This window comes from Periplaneta americana, chromosome 11 (genome assembly GCF_040183065.1).
Source record: "Periplaneta americana isolate PAMFEO1 chromosome 11, P.americana_PAMFEO1_priV1, whole genome shotgun sequence".
NCBI lineage: Eukaryota > Metazoa > Arthropoda > Insecta > Blattodea > Blattidae > Periplaneta > Periplaneta americana.
The window spans coordinates 103,349,805-103,368,377 of record NC_091127.1 but is presented as its reverse complement, the minus strand read 5'-3'; the positions used below and the strand labels follow the sequence as shown (position 1 = coordinate 103,368,377).

At 36.6% G+C, this 18,573-nt stretch overlaps 1 protein-coding gene across 6 annotated transcripts in view; it reads right to left on the bottom strand.

The window, feature by feature from the left end:
- The window catches only part of LOC138709217 (uro-adherence factor A-like), a 1,183,483-nt gene that overhangs the window by 378,651 nt on the left and 786,259 nt on the right, over positions 1–18,573 (bottom strand). For all 6 annotated transcript variants that reach the window (XM_069839807.1, XM_069839810.1, XM_069839808.1 and 3 more), the window contains one exon: positions 7,148–7,373. In XM_069839807.1, the coding sequence (XP_069695908.1) occupies positions 7,148–7,373 (226 nt within the window). The remainder of the gene's footprint in view (positions 1–7,147; positions 7,374–18,573) is intronic.

Sequence of the window (18,573 nt, the reverse complement as noted above, 5' to 3'; positions counted from 1 at the left end):
TAGTCTGAGCATATGATTCATATATCTTAATGTCGTCTATCATCTGATATCTTCTTCTGCTCCGAACATTTCTCTCGTTCACCATTCCTTACAGCGCATTCTTCAGCAAACAGTTTCTTCTCAGGCAATGACCCAACGAATTAATTTTTCTCTTTTTGATCAGTCAGCAATATTCTTTCTTCACACACTCTTTTCAACACAGCTTCATTTCTTATTCTGTCTGTCTACTTCACACGTTCCATTCTTCTCCATATCCACATTTCAAATGCTACTAGTCGCTTCTCTTCACTTCGTGCAATATCCAAGTTTCTGCCCCATACAAAGCACTTCGCTAGTCTCTTCCTTAGTTCTTTTTTCAGAGATCCGCAGAAGATGTCCCTTTGCTACTCTCAGTACACCACAAGTATATGAAGCTGTAGAGCATGCATCGCAAGTATTTTAAGCTGTAAAGCAAGGGTCCACTTGCTCTACAACCTCATTTAGAATTCGCATGTTAACAGTATTTGTTTTCTGCTCACAATTTCTGTTAATATTGCAGCGTTATTAATTGCAGTAGGCTTTGGATGAAATTATGTTGTTTAAGACAAAGCAGTTTCGAATCTAGCTAGCCGTCATAAAATATAAACAGGAGAAAATGAATTTAGTATCATGATGAATGCATTTTTAACGGATAAAGCTTAATGAAATATTCGACATAATTTTAAATTAGTATACAAATGGGGTTCATTAATAAATGCGGGGAGTATAAAGGCAAAAATAGTTAATTTAAAAATAAAAGTCTGAACTAATTAACTGTAGTATTAATTTCCAAAAGAATCCAACTCTCTGCAATGATACATTATTATTCATTACAAGTTCAAACAACTCATTGGCGTTATATTGATACATAATCGTTTCGACTACAAATTGCATTGTTGTCTTGAAGCTAGACATCATGGTATGACGAAGCAATCATGAAGCAATTAAAGAGAAGGCTTCGTCCTGTTAAATTTAAATGTGGAGAGTATAGGGACAGATATTAAAATATATGAATATATTAAAATTTTACTTCAAATTCCAAACATCCTTACAATTCCAACAACATTCACAATAACAATCATGAACAGTATAAAAGTCTCACGCAGTTTATTACAAGGATTCGATGAATCCTCTTTACAGAGATTCGATTAATCCTCTACCATTTGTTTTTTGTTTTAGCTATAGGTATCCTACAAGCAAAACTCAGCTCGAACTCCTCGCGGCGCGCATGCTATAACCCTCTTACCCCTCCTGCAGTAGGCGTGAGAACGGGAGCATACGTCATCTGCGCCCGCTTGTTTCTGCTCACTGAATTTTCCTTGTTGGATGCCTACAGTTACCTTCAATGAAAAGGTACACTAAAGGTAAAGGTAGCCCCTTCACATGCCATGAAGACACTTTAGGGGGCATTGAGGTAGAACCCCATGCTTTCTTGCAGTCAGCATCACACTCCAACCGCCCTTTACCTCAGGGAAAGATCTGGTACTCAGTTTAATAGAAGGCTGAATGTACCTTGGGACAACTCTGGAAGTTGACAACAAGAAAATCACGTCAACACCTGGGACAGAACTCCGAACCTTCCAATCCGTAGCCAGATGCTCTACCAACTTAGCTACCCGGGCACCTACCTTCACTGTATGATTAATAAAACACGAATACAAAGATGATAATAGTACATTATGCAACGAGCTTAAAATGATAGTAATTAAGAAGCGAGTATGGATGTTTATGAAACGAGCGCAAGCGAGTTTCATAATTTTCATACGAGCTTCTTAATTACAATTATAGGCGAGTTTCATACGACTTTTTATGCTCGACCATATTTCTAACTTGAAATTACAGTATTCAGATGTATAAATTTTATTTGTATCTGACAAGATCGGAAGTGACCTTGTTCTAGGTCGTGAATTGTGAGATGTGCGCAGACGCGAAAGTATTGATTTTTTCCGAGGAACTATAATGTCATTGGCCTTGTGTAATCCCGTTAAACTTGGTATAACTTTGATTAGTGAATTCGACATTGAAAAACGAGAAGACAAATTTAATTTATTTGAATATTATTTACAATTAACGCTAATTATTATAGTAACAGAACATAACCTTCTACGACAGTATTGGATTCCCAGCCTCCGTGACTTTTCGCTAATTCTCTTTCGATTGCACATCCGAGAATAATCGATACTTGCGGTTTTATAACGGTACAAAGCTGACTCGTTATTGGCTGAACACCTGTAAGCTGAGTTGTCATTGGCTGAAAACACCTGAACTTTAATGAGTAGGTGTACTTTAATGACATGCATTAAAGGACTGCTACCTGGTGTATAATTACTACATTTCGGCATGGTCGAGCATAAAATAATAAATATAGATGGATAAATGTATAAATTTATACCATTATGATGCTTTCTTTTAATTTATTTTTAGACATTTAAAAAATTCGTAACTATTTCATATTTCATTAAACGAGCTTTAATGGCTTGGAATACTACTAACAAACTGATAATAATGATTTAAATAAAAAAAATTCTTTGAGGACAATAAGCTCTTAATCTATCACTGCCTAAGCGGCTACATTTACAGCAATATTTCAAGAGAAATCCTTAATTATTCAATTTTGTATGAGACAAGTTTTCGGATTGAGGCATAATTAAGAAGAAATTATTTTTTTTAACAAATTGGAGAGACAGGCGTATAAAGTTACATCTTAAATAATATGTATTGTATAAGGAAATACAGAAAACGAAACCAATGACATCAATTTACATTCACTCGCCAGTTAGTGTTTTCATAATGAGGCTTTCTTTTAGAGCAAAAAATGTTATACTTGACGTGAATATTTTCCGAATACACCCACTTGTTGCTACTGAAAATTAATAGATTTCTTGCAGTAGTTCAGGAAAAATCGCTGAATACAAGTAAACAGACGGATAGACAAAGACACTGAGCGACAAGGTTAACAGTTTTTCAATGTATGATGGCGAAAACGTGTATTTTCGTTAAAAAATATCGTAGTCACAAGTATTTGTCTATAATTCTATACCAAGAATGAGAAAATAACGAAATAATCCAATTAACTTGACAGCTAGCCACAGCGGAGGTAATTCGCCTGTAGCTAGGCAACCCACCTTATACAGCTGTTACGAAAGTTGCCTTTCACCTTCGGAGAATTCACCTTGAGACTAGCTACTTAATAGCTGCTTAAAAGCTGACAGTCTAGTTTATAGTGCACCGACGATTAAAGTGATAAATCCTGAAGTAGAATATCTAACACAATATGAAAATTGGGCATCTGTTTAACTTCTCCCGTGTCTCTTTGGATGTATCAATTTTTAGATTCATAATTCTATTACAGCTCACCTAGAACTTCCAAGACTGCATTACTAACACTACCAGGCCACCAAATTAGATCTCCATTATAATTACTAGGGGGCGAATGTTGATGACCTAAAAATCTACTTAAGGGGAGGCAGAGGTGAATATTTCAAAATCCACAACATTTATCCGATTTGTTTGAAATTGATCATGGATACTAAGTATGTTATTAGTAATGGACATACCAAGTTTCAACTTTATAAGTACAATAGTTCTGTAAATATTAATAATTTTATAAAACTTTATATCGTTTGATATAAAATGCTCTATGTACGATATTGTAAGAAATTTTCAATATTTCTTTTTATTTATATGTTCAGAGACGGTATATAAATAATGATAAGTATTAGTTTATTATGGGAATAATATAGTAATACAGTTATCTTGGTTTTAATTTCATACTTTTAAAGGGCACAAAACCAAAAACTAACATCAGAATATGAAAATAAAGATAATGAAAATGGAAAAAACTAAATTTTCATTTTTTCTTCAGTTTTGTTCAAAAATTCCACCTCTGCTTCCCCTTAAAATGATCATTAAAATACACTTAAACTAATGGAGAAATAACATGAAATTAAAAGAAAATGACAGTTAAATATTATACACCGTACTCGCACCACAACTTCTTAAAAATTAGTTACCTTGTTTCAATTATTGCTCTGCAAATCTCGGAAAGAGAAGGCAACTTCATGGAATTTAGCTAAGATAAAGGAAAATAACGTGCAACGAAACGAAGGTTTTAAGAGAAAACTATAGATTTTAATGAGGTTTTACAATGTGTTTCAATCAGGGATGGTCCATGTCAGTGCCTTCATTCTCTGTCTCCTCCTTCCGCGTTTCACTTTTGTTGCCAGATCTTCCAGATGAGGGAGAGTAAATGACAAAACAAACTGTAAGCGCAGCGTGTATTCTTGCAATTTTGTGTTAAAAATACTGTCTACTACAGTAGACATCCCTTCCGAACCATGTTGAGGACACGATGTCCTGTCCAGGACACGGTGAAAGTTTCCCCCCTTCCAATTTTAAAGACATCCTCGTACCGACAAAAGAACAGTAGCGGTCAAAGCCCTCACTTAAACTAAGCTGTTGTCAAGCATTTTATATTACTTCCGTTGTGTGAAGTGAAGCCTTCAGAGGAATGACGGATGGACTTTAGAGTCTGTTCCAAACTATAAAACTCAAATTTCACCGTTATTCACTTATTCAGTAGGTAATTATTACTGATCTATTTGCTTAGAAAATGATTTAACAGATCTATCGGTAAAGAAGAAAGTAAAATTCACTTTAAATGATCTAAAGGTATTTCAAAGTATTAAAAGTGATCAGAAAATGCAGAAAAAAAATAAAAATTACCTATTAGTTCAAAAACGTCATAAAATGCGTATAAGAAATTAATGTTTATGTTGATATTAACATAGAAAGTATTTCTACATTAATAGCCGTCGTCCTAATATGAAAAATAAGAAGATAACTTTTCATCAACATCCGCCCCCTAATAATTACTCTCTTTTATCCATAATAACATCATTGAAGATAACTCAGACTTTTTCACCCATTCATTTAATAACTGATAGCACAACTATTGTTTCATGCAAGTTGTGAAATGCTGTAACTCTCAATATTTATTTGTCCCTGCCACGTTCATCATCCCTTATCGCACACACAGTTCGAAACCGAAATAAGAGTTACCATTTCCTTTTTCTTTTCTTTGTTTTTTTTTAATAATACTTGGGTACCTATAACGCTGTTGCTGTAAGAGGTGCGAGAGTGTGTCGTCTCAGACAATTTCGTGTGTTGATATTATTTACGGACAATATGCACCATTTATATCATGTGAAAAAGGCGTTTGACAGAGTGGATTGGAACAAACTGATGGCATTCCTAAAGAAACTAGGTGTGGATTGGAAAAAGAGGAGGCTGTTCAGTAATCTTTATATGAAACAACGAGTCAAAGTCAGGATAGGAGAACAATTTCTGAAGGAAATGAAATAGGGAGTGGCGTAGAAGATTCGAACCTTGCGCTACTACCACAGTCTAGTATATAGTCACGAAGCTCAATACGTAATAAATATGCATCCATAGATAGTTGCTAATCACTAGGATCGCTACTATCGCCTCATTACAGACAATGCGAAATAGTACCGACATAGTCTATTGTTCCTAGTACCCTCACAGCTCAAGCTTCGTGACTGTTTATACTAGACTGTGCTACTACTAATGCCGTAACGACTTACCCTAGTGACACTGTTCATATCGTTTCGGCATAATACGTGCTTTTCGTGTTCATATTCGCTTCGGTTGATTTTGTATTTATCAATGTTAATATTATCTCACTCTTCAGAGTCCCTGATGTATCTATAATTAACTTTCTATTCGATTTTATAACATATTTTAGGCTCTTAAACAAAATGCAGCAAATTTAAATGGTATAATTATGTGTTACCTGGTGAACTACCCCTTTGACGAGATGAGCATGCGCAATGTTATGTATCTGGAATTTAAGAAATTGTCAGCGGCCCATTCTTTTTGCCGTTAAATGTACATTTTAACGCATCTCAAAATTCATCATGTAAATGTTCATTATTCACGGCAAAATCAAATCTTTAGAATGAAGACTTTTACATTATGCAAAATTAAGGGAGAAAAATGCTCGAAGAGAAATAAAATACGGGAGCTGGGAGAGTGTTAAAAATTAGGGGCAAATACGGGAGATCCCGGGAAATACGGGAGGGTTGGCAACCCTACTCTCAGGACTGAGGACGGCTGAAGAAAAGTGCATGACATGGCGGATAGTGGAGCTGGCTGAAATGCTTACGGATGCTCCATGTCCTGCCCGATAGGAACCTCCATACCTTTATAACTGTTCCTACACAAGAATATCTGTCTGATACATTTTTCATTAGAAGCATAATAAAGTCTGTATAGTGTAGATAATTTACTTTTCTGAAAAAAAAAATACAAATGGAAGAAACAAGAACAAAAAAAGAATAGAAAATAAAGAAAAATGAACGGTACACATAAAGACTAAAGAGGACAAAAAAATAAAATAATTGAAAAACAAAACAAATAATGTAAGGCAAAGGAGAGCAAAGATTAGAAATAATAATAGAATGAATCGTTCCTCTCACATCATCCCTTCCCCATAATCCCGTTTCTGGTTTTTCAGATCACTCTACAGGCGGCCTCCCGAAGTTGCTGGGTCTCTCGACCGGCGTCCGTGGATTGTGGTTAAGCGACGTTGGATGGCTTCTGCAATGGCACTCGAGGCGGACCTACTCGGGGGAGGAGTTTCGCCTCGAATCGACAGGGGGGCCTTGGGAGAAGTTGCCGAAGCGGGAATGGTATATGGACTCTGTCGGCTATAGGGTCTGGCCGTTAAGGGACTCATGTGGTTAGGGCGGTGCGCGATCTATGGCATGCAACTCATTTCATATCGAGGGTTAGCGCAATAGATCTCAACAGGTCGCAGTGCCGGGCCATTCGTACCCCCGTCAGTTAAATTCCATTCATTCCAATTGAAGAAAGAAAATGTATAACAAGAAACAGGAATGAAATAAATAAACACATAGCAAACAAAGACATAAAGAAATGAAATAACAGAAACAAGTAAAGGAAGTTAAAAAAAAATATATAGAAAAAACTGCATGCACAAGGAAGGAATATATGAAGAAGACAAACAAAAAAATAATAAATTAATAATCAGGTAACGCAAGAACAGAGGAAAGAATTAAATAAATATGGGAAAGTGAAAGCAGACCTTCTACGGGGCCCGGCATCGTCTCCCGAGAGCAGCGTGCTGGTGGAGCGGCTTCGGTGAGCGTCCAGCTGGACGGGGGTGTCGGCGTCCAGCAGGGCGTGCTCGTGGGCAGACTCCGCGTCTTGCATGTCGGGCGTCGCGCTTGCGTGTTGGTGACGCGCCTTCTTCCGGAATATCCGGCGCAGACCCCGGAACGGGTGGAAGCGCCTCTTCTTGCTGCACGCGTCTGCAACAAGTGAATTGACATCGCTGTTGAGATTCAGTGAATGGACTCAAATGAGACAAATCAAGGCTTGTCAAGTTCAGTGAACCAAAATAATTTCGCTGAATCGACTCAGATGACAATGTAATAATAAATAGCTAATGCCGTTAAAATTCAGTGAGTTGACATATGTTGGAACGAAGTGTGTCGATTGAAATAATTGATCAAGTATCTAGCAACTAGCAATTCAGTGACTACTCCTCTCACATCAGTCAAAGCAATTCTTGTGTTGATTCAGTCAGATAGTAAATTAGGATGAGGCAACTCATCACATTCATTACTTATTTATATATTTATTTGTATTGTCATCAACATTTATACCAGTTATGGTGTACCACAAAATTTCTGTATACGGGTTTCACTACAACTTCTATTACACTTACCTACAATTAGCATGCAATCCCGACAGTCTGTTAAACTAATAACTCTTCTACTCACGCTATTAACTCCAAAACAGTCAATTTTTCGTTATTGATCTGAAATATCCACCATCAGTTCGTTCCACCCTCGCCTTCACGAACCAACTCATCTATAATCTCTTCCGGTTGTTCGGTTTTCAATCTAATAGTGGACGAAATAAGTACAGCACTATTTTTTTTTCTCTCCTCGGGTAATTTCTACCACCGGATACCTGGGATTTCTGTCAATTGAAGTTCCTCTGACAATACTCTAAGTCACAGGTTTCCATTTATCTTTATTTGATCCTTAACTAAGATCGCAAACTGACCTCTCGATCTTGCCTTTTTCATAAACGGCAGTAACATCTTTCTCTTACTCCTTGTTTCCACACTGTAGTTCTGCTCAAATTTTAAGTTCGTACTTCTCATCTTGTTCAAGTGATCCAAGATAAATATTTTTGTCCTCATACTTGTAAATTTCACTAGTATGGGACGATTTTTCCTTCATCCAATTCTGTAGGCTTCTTCAATCTGATCATTGTTCAGGTTCAGGCCAAAAATCTCGTTACACAGATGAGTTACTAAATTATATGTTTCTATTCTATTTCCACGCCGGTCTTCCTCCATTCCAAAAAGAATTAAGTTTTTCTTCCTCAGCTGAAATTCGAAGTGTTTTATCTCGTTCTGCAGTTGGACGTTCTCTTGTTGAAGTTTCTTTATGCTCTCAGTATTGTTCACAATTTCTTCCTTCAGCTCTTTTTGTACTGTTCAGTTCATTGAAGTTCCGTTTGTTTTCCGCCATCACTGCCTTGAATCCCTCCTTCATCTCTTCACGGATTGATAATAAAAGTGAAGTATCTTTTCCATTTGTCGTCCCCGGATTTAACTCAAGCCCTCCAATTATCAGTAATATTGTCAATACTATTCAGTCATACTAGGACATGAGTTCAGCACAGGGAAATGACGAGGTTACAAAAATAAACTGATATCATTTCAGGGAACTAGAAATAAAAAGTTAAACTCCACTTTCATGTCACAACATTCAGAAATACACAACAGCACTACTGAAACGTTGGTTGTAGATCGAATTATACTCCACTGCCTACTTCCAGCGCAAGGAAACAAGGAGAGAACAGCTAGATTCTGACAAGCCTACGATAAATCTTAACATCTGGTACATTAATTTTATGGCAAAGTTCAAACAATAATATTAGCTTCAGAATACAGTAGTCTGGTTTTATTAGCGATGTATAAGGTAACGAAGATTGCAAGTGACTTAAGATGTGACAAAAGCTGACATCTCATTGAAAGTAAATGACTATAAATGCAAAGATTTTCTAGAAAGAGAGATCTTCTAATGTTGAACTCCATTGCCTTTTACTCCTCTTTCACATATTGCATTTCTCCACCCCTGTCTATCTTGCGTCTCGTTTTCAAACTTTATCTACCCACCATAACCTAGACACATGATCACAACACTCCTCAATATTATCCATTCCCTCCCACCGAACATCCTCATATTCATCTTCTTTCACTGTGGCTGTTCCTTGACTTTGGAATTCCCTGCCGAGTAATGTCAGAGACTGTCAGACATCAAACAATTTAAGAATAGACTAAGGAAATATTTTTCTAATAATTCTTGTTAACCATAATAGCTGTTTCAAGTTTCTCAATGTTTAATGGTCTGTGATATATATCACAGAATAAATATTTAAATTATCTCCTTCTTCATCATCATCATCATCATCATCATCATCATTATTATTATTATTATTATTATTATTATTATTATTATTATTATTATTATAATCTTCTAAGGATTGGAACCTTTTGGCCCCTTTCATCCTCACTTTTGAAATATTATGAACCAATAACACTAGCCTGCGAATTTCAACTTTGTGTTTGTTGCCTAAACTAAGTAATGTGATTTTATATAATGTCGATGTGCTGAATCCGAATTTTCAATCCGTTTGCTTCTATCACGTCAGGTTTGTTTGCAAATCACTTTAAATGTATTTTATAAATACGTGAATTTCATCACAAACTTTTTCATTTCACTTTTTTATTTCAAATTCAAAAACAATATTTAAAAGACACAACTTGCTGAAATTATGTGTATGGTTGTTCATACATGTCACTAGAGTATTTTTGCTTTGTTTTGTCTCCTTTACTTCACTATTGGATGTATAAATTAGCACAATGTATCACACAAAAAATTACACCACTTGCTTCTTAGTTGAGAGAGTTCTCCTGTTCCTCTTTCTTTTATGTTTTCTTCAGGTATTTCACGCTTTAACATCCAACAATAATCACCAAGGATACTGATGCTCCCTCATCCCTGGTACCTTCTTTCGAACTCCTGCAGATCCTTGTGAAATCGTTCATCTTACTCTTAGCTGAAAAATCCTAGATTTTCGGCGAAATAATCTAGCTGAGAAAACAGAAAATTTTGATACTCATGTTACAACCAAATTCCTTGTATGCTTCAAGCATGTTAGCCACAATGTTTCGGTAATTAGGATCCTTGTTGCCAAGAAATTTTAAAACAACTTCACAAAACAACATCCATGCTGATTTCTCCTTTTCATCCATACTGTTTCTAAATGCTGCACCAGACATGTTTTCTTATGTCAGGACCATTAAATATATATCTTCTTTCAGTTTGCTTCAAATAGTAGTGGAAATTTCTCACATATATACTTAAAACAGCCTCCTTCCTTATTTAAAGCTTTTACAAGCTGTTTCATTAAGCCAAGCTTGATGTGGAGAGATGGCAGCACAACTTTAGAAGAACTCACAAGGCTTTGGCGCACAACATTCTTACAACTGACTTCCAAATTTTGTCGAGGTGGCCAGTCTTTCATAGTCCAGTGATCAACTCGTGCCCTACTATCCCACAGGCAAAGAATGCATGGAAATTTGGTAAAATCAGATTGTTGACCCAGAACTTTGAAATCATCACAAACTTGCCAGTTGTGTTCCTATAGTCCAGTCGTAATAACAGCAGTTGCAAATTTGTGTATGATTTTTTGAGGATCACTGAATAGGCAACGGGCATTGTAGCAAAAATGTTTCCCTTATGAAGGAGGAAATCCTTTAAACTTCGCTTGGAAGCATCAATGAACAGTCTCCGTTCACTTAGGTCATAGTTTGGAAATCCAAGTTTTAGCATAAATTCGTTCACATTACTGCAATATGCAAGATTATCATCTTCGGAGAAAAAGTATTTAAAACCTATTTCACGTTGTCAGTACCAATAGAATGACGTTTGTGTAAGATTTTCTGGTCGCACAGGGATTGGTACATTAGGCACAGGTAAAATTGCTGACAACTGAATACACGATTTGATGTTTATATTTAGAATCGTACCCCTTCACATCACACGAACAGAAGTAGCAGTCATTACTATGGTTCGACTGCTCTCTCCAAACCATAGGTACTCCAAAAGATAGCAACGGTCTTCTCCAATTGATCAAATGACGAAGCTCTTCAGTGCATACTCTACATACTTTGTGTGGTGCCCAAGCTTTACTTTGGTCTCCAAGTTTGATTCCAAAATAGGCATGGTATGACTTTTTCACAAAATGTGTAACATTACACCTCTGCTTAGGCAATGTGTATATCCTACATAAGTTATATAACAAAAGTGGTCTGGATTATTTAGACATCCCCGATGCAACATGGTAAATACTTTCTTACTGAGCTAAAAACTTTCAACATTCTACTCCACAATAAAGCTTCAAACTGATTTCGTTTCGTTTCCAGATGAAACGCAGACTAATGAAATGTGAGAGAAACTAGACGAGTTGAGTTCAGTCTCTCACCAAGGAGTGGCTGACATTTCTATCTTTCACAGATAAAAATAATGACAAGGCTGCACGTTATTTCGCCCTAACTTCCTTATGTGCTTGCACCCCCTATCTGCTAAGAAGCATCCAGTGTCCTTGGTTTTCAATAGGCCTATAAACACCTTAAAAATATGTTGAATACATTTGGTTTTCATATCCTAACATACCAAACCTACATATGTTAAAGTATTACAGTTTAAATAATTACGCTACAAATTGTCGTAATATATTATAAGAAAATTAAAATAACAAAAAAATGGTACGTGATAGGAACTTTTTGGCTTTGAATTTGATTTCAGCATGCTAAAAATATCCTAAAAACATTAAAACTTTGGAGGCAGGAATTTCATCGCAGACTAGTGTAATTAGTCATTTACAATTAGGGAGACTCATTCGTGATATGGCCAGTATTATACGCCATGTTTAAGACAACAGACAGCAAAAGAAATTTGAGAAGCACACACCATTCTCTGTGAAAGATATGTACCCATTCCTCTCTGATAATTATATTCGAACACGGGCATAAATTCTACCAATTGGTACAGAACAGGACTAAGAAAACTCATAAAAATAAAACTGTTAGTATATTCATCAGATCATCGAATCATGAATATATTTTTATATAAGTAACTTGATTAAACACTTGATTAAAATTATATAGGACAGTGCCTTCCCACAAGAATAATATTCAGGGCATCGATTAACGGTACTAGGGATAACATTCAGTAAACCGATTTCTGCAATTAACATTCAGTAAATCGGTTTCTACGGATAAAATTAAGTAAATCAGTTTCTACGGAGAAAATTAAGTAAATCGATTTCTACGGATAACATTAAGTAAATCGATTTCTAGGGTTTACATTTAGTGAATTGACTCGTTTGAATAATATTCAGTAAATCGATTTCTAGGGTTTAGATTCGTTGAATTGAATCGTTTGAATAATAATCAGTAAACTGGGTCATGAATAAAATTCAGTGAATTGATTTAAATAGGAAAATGTTTAATCGTCCCAGCAAGTAGAATCTTGCATTAAATAAAACATAATTAAAGTGGCACCATTCACGTTTAAGTAACGCAGTGACTCAAATCTTACGAGTCTGATTTAAATCGCACGAGTCAATGATTTAAGAGATAAGATATTATAGGCTCTCAATGCATGAAGAAAAAAATATCGTACCAGAGAGCAGAGATGATGGTAGCTCATGAGCTGTCCTTTCCACTTAACTATGTTAATTTCGTGTAAACTAATTCATGTATCGTAGGTCCATATCAATTCTACTCAGTTGAATACAATATCGCCGAATGGGATGTCTTTGAAACGAAGAATGCATGTAATGTGAAACTTCGACAATTATACCGACTTCTTTCACAACCCAAAGTTATATCTAACAATAAAAAAATATGAAAACAATAAAAGGGTACGAGTAAGAGATAATAATTATGGAAAATTAAAAATAAAGAGAGAGAGGATAGGGTGTGGTGGGGTTAGACAGACGGACAGGCATAAAGACAGATAAGCTATAGATAAGTAACAGACGGAACAGAGACGAGGCAGAGGCGCAGACAGAGACAGACAGACACAAATAGAGACAGAGACGCAGATAGGGACAGAGAGACAGCGAAATACAGACAGAAGCAGAGGCGCAGACAAAGACAGAGAGACAGACAGATAGATACAGACAGAGGCAGAGACGCAGAAAGAGACACGCAGAGGCAGAGACAGAGACGCAGACAGAAGGAGATGCAGACAGAGAGAGACGCAGACAGAGGTAGAGACGCAGACAGAGACAGAGACGCAGACAGAGGCAGAGACACAAACAGAGGTGGAGACAGAGACAAAGTCGCAGACAGAGAGACGCAGACAGCGGTAGAGACGCAGACAGCGGCAGACACACAGACAGAGACACAGACGCAGACAGAGGCAGAGACACAGACAGAAGTAGAGACAGACAGAGACACAGACGCGGACAGAGGCAGAGACACAGACAGAGGTAGAGACAGAGACAAAGACGCAGACAGCGGTAGAGACGCAGACAGAGACAGAGACGCAGACAGAGAGAGACGCAGACAGCGGCAGACACACAGACAGAGACACAGACGCAGACAGAGGCAGAGACACAGACAGAAGTAGAGACTGACAGAGACACAGACAGAGGTAGAGACAGACCGAGACAGAGACGCAGACCGAGACAGAGACACAGACCGAGACAAAGCCACAGACACGGAAATAGAGATAGAGAGACAGACAGACAGACAGACAGACATGCTGCAGGGAAGGACAGACCGACAGGTAGATGGATGGATGGATGGATGGATGGATGGATGGATGGATGATGGATGAATAGAAGGACGGAGGGACGGACCTATAGGTAAACAGGTAGGTAGGTAGGTAGGTAGATTAGTAAACAATTTATCAATTTTATTGGACGAAAAATATCATTGCTCTTCAGTTTTGTTTAAATATAGATTTAGGCTAAACATTTATGTTTTACTACTCGTACAATATACTGGTCAGCTTTTGAAGGTATCTGAAAGTATCCACTCAGCAAACCTTGTGCGATGAAGTACTGTACTTTGTATGTGAGCAACGTGTACAAACTACACATGGGGCTAAGTGCTGTAAATTACAGACAAGTTCGAACAAGCGAAAGTGATGTAGTAACAATGCTGTCAGCAGCAAAGAGAACAGTAGCAATCCTGCCACTCCCTTGGCTGTAAGTCCCAGCTGACGGACTAGCTGCTTCACGCATTCACTGTAATTTAACATTCTAGAATGCTGTCCGTCAGTTTTGATCTTTATTATATTGTCACTGGTCGAAAATATTTTCCGGGAACTTTACACATTCCTGTAAGAGAACTCTGCTAAACAGTGAGGTTACATCAAAACTAACTAGTCATTCTGATCTTTTTAGTTTCCTTAAAGATTCTACGAACGGTTGTCAATTTTTGACATGGTGCGAAGTGTTCCCAAATTAATTTTAAGCATTTTGGAAAGCATTGAAGACAACAGTATTAACTCCGAACTTCAGTTTCTGAAAGGCCCTACCGTGACAATGATATATGTATTTATTCACACTGCAACTGGATAAATACCCCGTGGCAGTGGTAACTAATTACATTCAATAATGACAATTAATAGTAAACACAATTAATAATAAATAAATTAATAATACTAATAATAATACTAGCCACAGGCGTAGCTCTGTCGGCTAAGACGCTTGCCTGTCGATCCGGAGTTGGCGCGGGTTCGATTCCCGCTTGGGCTGATTACCTGGTTGGGTTTTTTCCGAGATTTTCCCCAACCGTAAGGCAAATATCAGGTAATCTATGGCAAATCCTCGGGCTCATCTCGCTACCACCAATCCCATCGACGCTAAAATAACCTCATAGTTGATACAGCGTCGTTGAATAACCAAGTAAAATAATAATAATAATAATAATAATAATAATAATAATAATAATAAATAATAATACATAATAATAATAGTATTATAATATTCGCATTGTTTTCTTCACCTAACATTATTAGGAACATTAAATCCAGACGTTTGAGATGGGCAGGGCATGTAACACGTATGGGCGAATCCAGAAATGCATATAGAGTGTTAGTTGGGAGACCGGAGGGAAAAAGATCTTTGGGGAGGCCGAGACGTAGAAGGAAAGATAATATTAAAATGGATTTGAGGGAGGTAGGATATGATGATAGAGACTGGATTAATCTTGCACAGGATAGGGACCGATGGCGGGCTTATGTGAGGGCGACAATGAATCTGCGGGTTCCTTAAAAGCCATTTGTAGCCTAAGTAAGTAAGTAAGTAAGTATTATAATATTAACAACGAGCATCCTAAATTAAATGAAGCACGATCACTTAAAATAACATTTAAAGCATATCTAATTTGTATCTAAACCCAAGTTGGAACTAAAACCCAGGAGTATGATATGTTCACACATGCACGGTACCTTTCACCACTACACTCATTTCGCTGTCAACTCACTCACTGCACTGGAACTACGACATATTTCACTGATACTATCCTGATTTCACTAAAACTTCAAAAACATTTCACCGTTCAAATGCTTTGCTCTTACTTACTCTTGTATTAAAAATAAAATTTGAAGACGACATGTCATACGCAGAAAGATCTTTGCATAGCTACTATGACGAACTTGGTTTTATTCCCGCAAAACGTGAAACTAAAACTGCGCAAAATGTACATTTTGTGACTCGATAATTTATTTTATTTTATTTTGCTAGTATACTTGTAACATAAAATATAAATACACACAGATAAAATTTTAGCTCATCCCTGAAAGAGTAGAACTCGTGCTCAGGGACAGATTCGTGACTTTAAATTAGGAAGTATATAACAGAACTTGTTTTATGTCTACTACACAATAAGAATATATAAATTTAAACTTACAATTTTTCATTATTTATAAAACCCATTCCTAACTTTTTAATGCAATACTAGAACTATTAGAATTGACAAGATTAGGATATTTCAATATAAATTTGTTATATATTCTTGGTCCTAAATTATAACTAAGACTAAATACTGTACCAGTGTTGCATTTTGGTTCAAACAATCTTAAAGAATTCATACCTTTGGTTCATAACTATGATAATACAATTCAAAATAATTTCGATTTTTATGTATGAATTTTATTAATACGATATAATAAATATGTCTTATTTTAATAACCTTAAATTCTAAAAACAATTTTTGAGTTGGGAATCAATAGGTTTATGAAGACATATTTTAATTATTTCTTCTGTAATAAATAAAGTGGATTAAAATTGGTTTTAAATAAGCTACCTCAGCCTATAATTCCATGCATAATTACAGAATGAAATAATGTTAAGTATATTGTGCGTAATAAATTTATTGACAAGTAATTCCTCCATAAAACAAAATAATATATTATTTTACGTAATTTATTACAAAGGTAATTAATGTGTTGGTTCCATTTTAAATGACTGTCGAAAATTATGCCTAAATATTTAACTTCAGAGGACTCCTTAATAATCGGACATTTACAATGTATAAGGCAAAAATATAATTAAACAACAAAACAGCGTCTTGAAGCATATGTAACTGATTAATTTACTTTCATAAAAATGATTTATTACGCCGCGTAGAAAATCGTGTAAAACATCAGTTTTCCTCGCGAGTGTAAAATACGTGTAATTTACTTAAAATTTGTACCATATAATTTACGCGGCCAACGCTGCTCGAGAAATCTTCCTAGATGACACGATTTTCAATGTGAACCGATGCGCTAGGCTACTATAATACTGTAAGATCTTGATATCCATCTTATCACCTTTAACATGCAAGAGAAGTGCTACGGTGATAACGAAGTATTTGTTACCCATTCGCATAGATAATGAATGCTGCTAGCTTGCATGTAAATTGAGATAATACTATGATACTAGATTTGAGTACCTACTTTGTTACATATTTGTGTATCATACCATCCTAGCATTGCACGTACACGCTTACTCCAATTGAAGGAATATCATTTCTTTGATTACAAAGTCAAAATATCGAAATATCGACAATTCTCGGAACGAGGTTGTTGGCTGGTGTCTCCGTCTTGATCAGCCCTGGGCATTAGAGGAGAAGTGAAACGGACGCAGAAATCACCGCCGATGTCATTTTCGCTTACATCGCCTTATAAACAAACGCAGAGTAAAGCTTTGTTCATCAGAGGTGGAATTTAAGCGACCAGCTAGAGTCGAAAATTTCTAAAATCTATGATGCCTGGTGATACAATCCATCACTAACCTTCATGCCTGCTTGTACCGCACCAAAACATTTCTACCTCAGCCGAGGAAGTTGGAATGGGGAGTTAAGGGGTGGTCTTCATGACTCAATCGAGTTATTTACGCCGAGCCTTGGTCTTGATTCAGTACGTGAAAGGGAGTCCATTTCACAATGCCACGATACAGTGCTACGGTACGCGCATATGAAAGAAACTTTCACGAGGATTAGTGTTAAACTTTATATGAAGTATGACCAATATTTACTAAATTGGAAGAGAGATGAAAACTGTTTTCACCTTCGCCCCACATGGAGATATGATCTTCAGGAATCCAAGAGATATTATGTAATGAAGTATCAAATTTAGGACCACTTTAATCCCAATGTTACTGTTATTTAAGCAAAAACTAAATTCAAATTTTGTAATTTTATATAGAAAACACACAATTCAGTTACATGCGCGGTGCTGCCTACGACCACTCAAGCTTACACACATATCGAAGAGTCGGGTGACTTTTTACTGTAGCAGTCGCCATAAAAATGCTCTGTCAACAAATTGGTTCTTCAAATGGTTCATTTTAATTTTCGTTCCGGCGCCGGGGATCGAAAACGAGTCCTTGGTTCGACGTACCAAGCGCTCTAACCATTGAGCTACGCCGAAGTTCAATCCACAGCACCGAATCGAATCTCTCTCCTTCGGTGTTTTTCCCTTTGTGGCCTGACTTCAAGTTCGACATGTATGTTGACATTTATATTAATGTCAACTGACATTATAGAAAGAGCGCACTCAATTGAGTGACTTGATGGCAGGGATTCCACAGTAATAATAAGCACTGTTGGGCGAAGAATCTACGTGAAGTGTAATTTTTTGGTCCTACAGAATATATCTGTTATGGTAACAATAATTGAGGGATTCGATCCGGTGCTGTGGATTGAACTTCGGCGTAGCTGAATGTTTACAGCGCTTGCTAAGTAGAACCAAAGACCCGGGTTCGATCTCCGGCGCCGGAGCGAATTTTTCACCTCTAATATCAATTGTTAGTGTTACCATAACAGGTATATATTCTATAGGACCAAAAAATTATTCTTTCCGTAGGTTCATTTTAAGACAAAACTTTTTCAGTAAAAGTGGAGAAGTACGGCACTAGGAA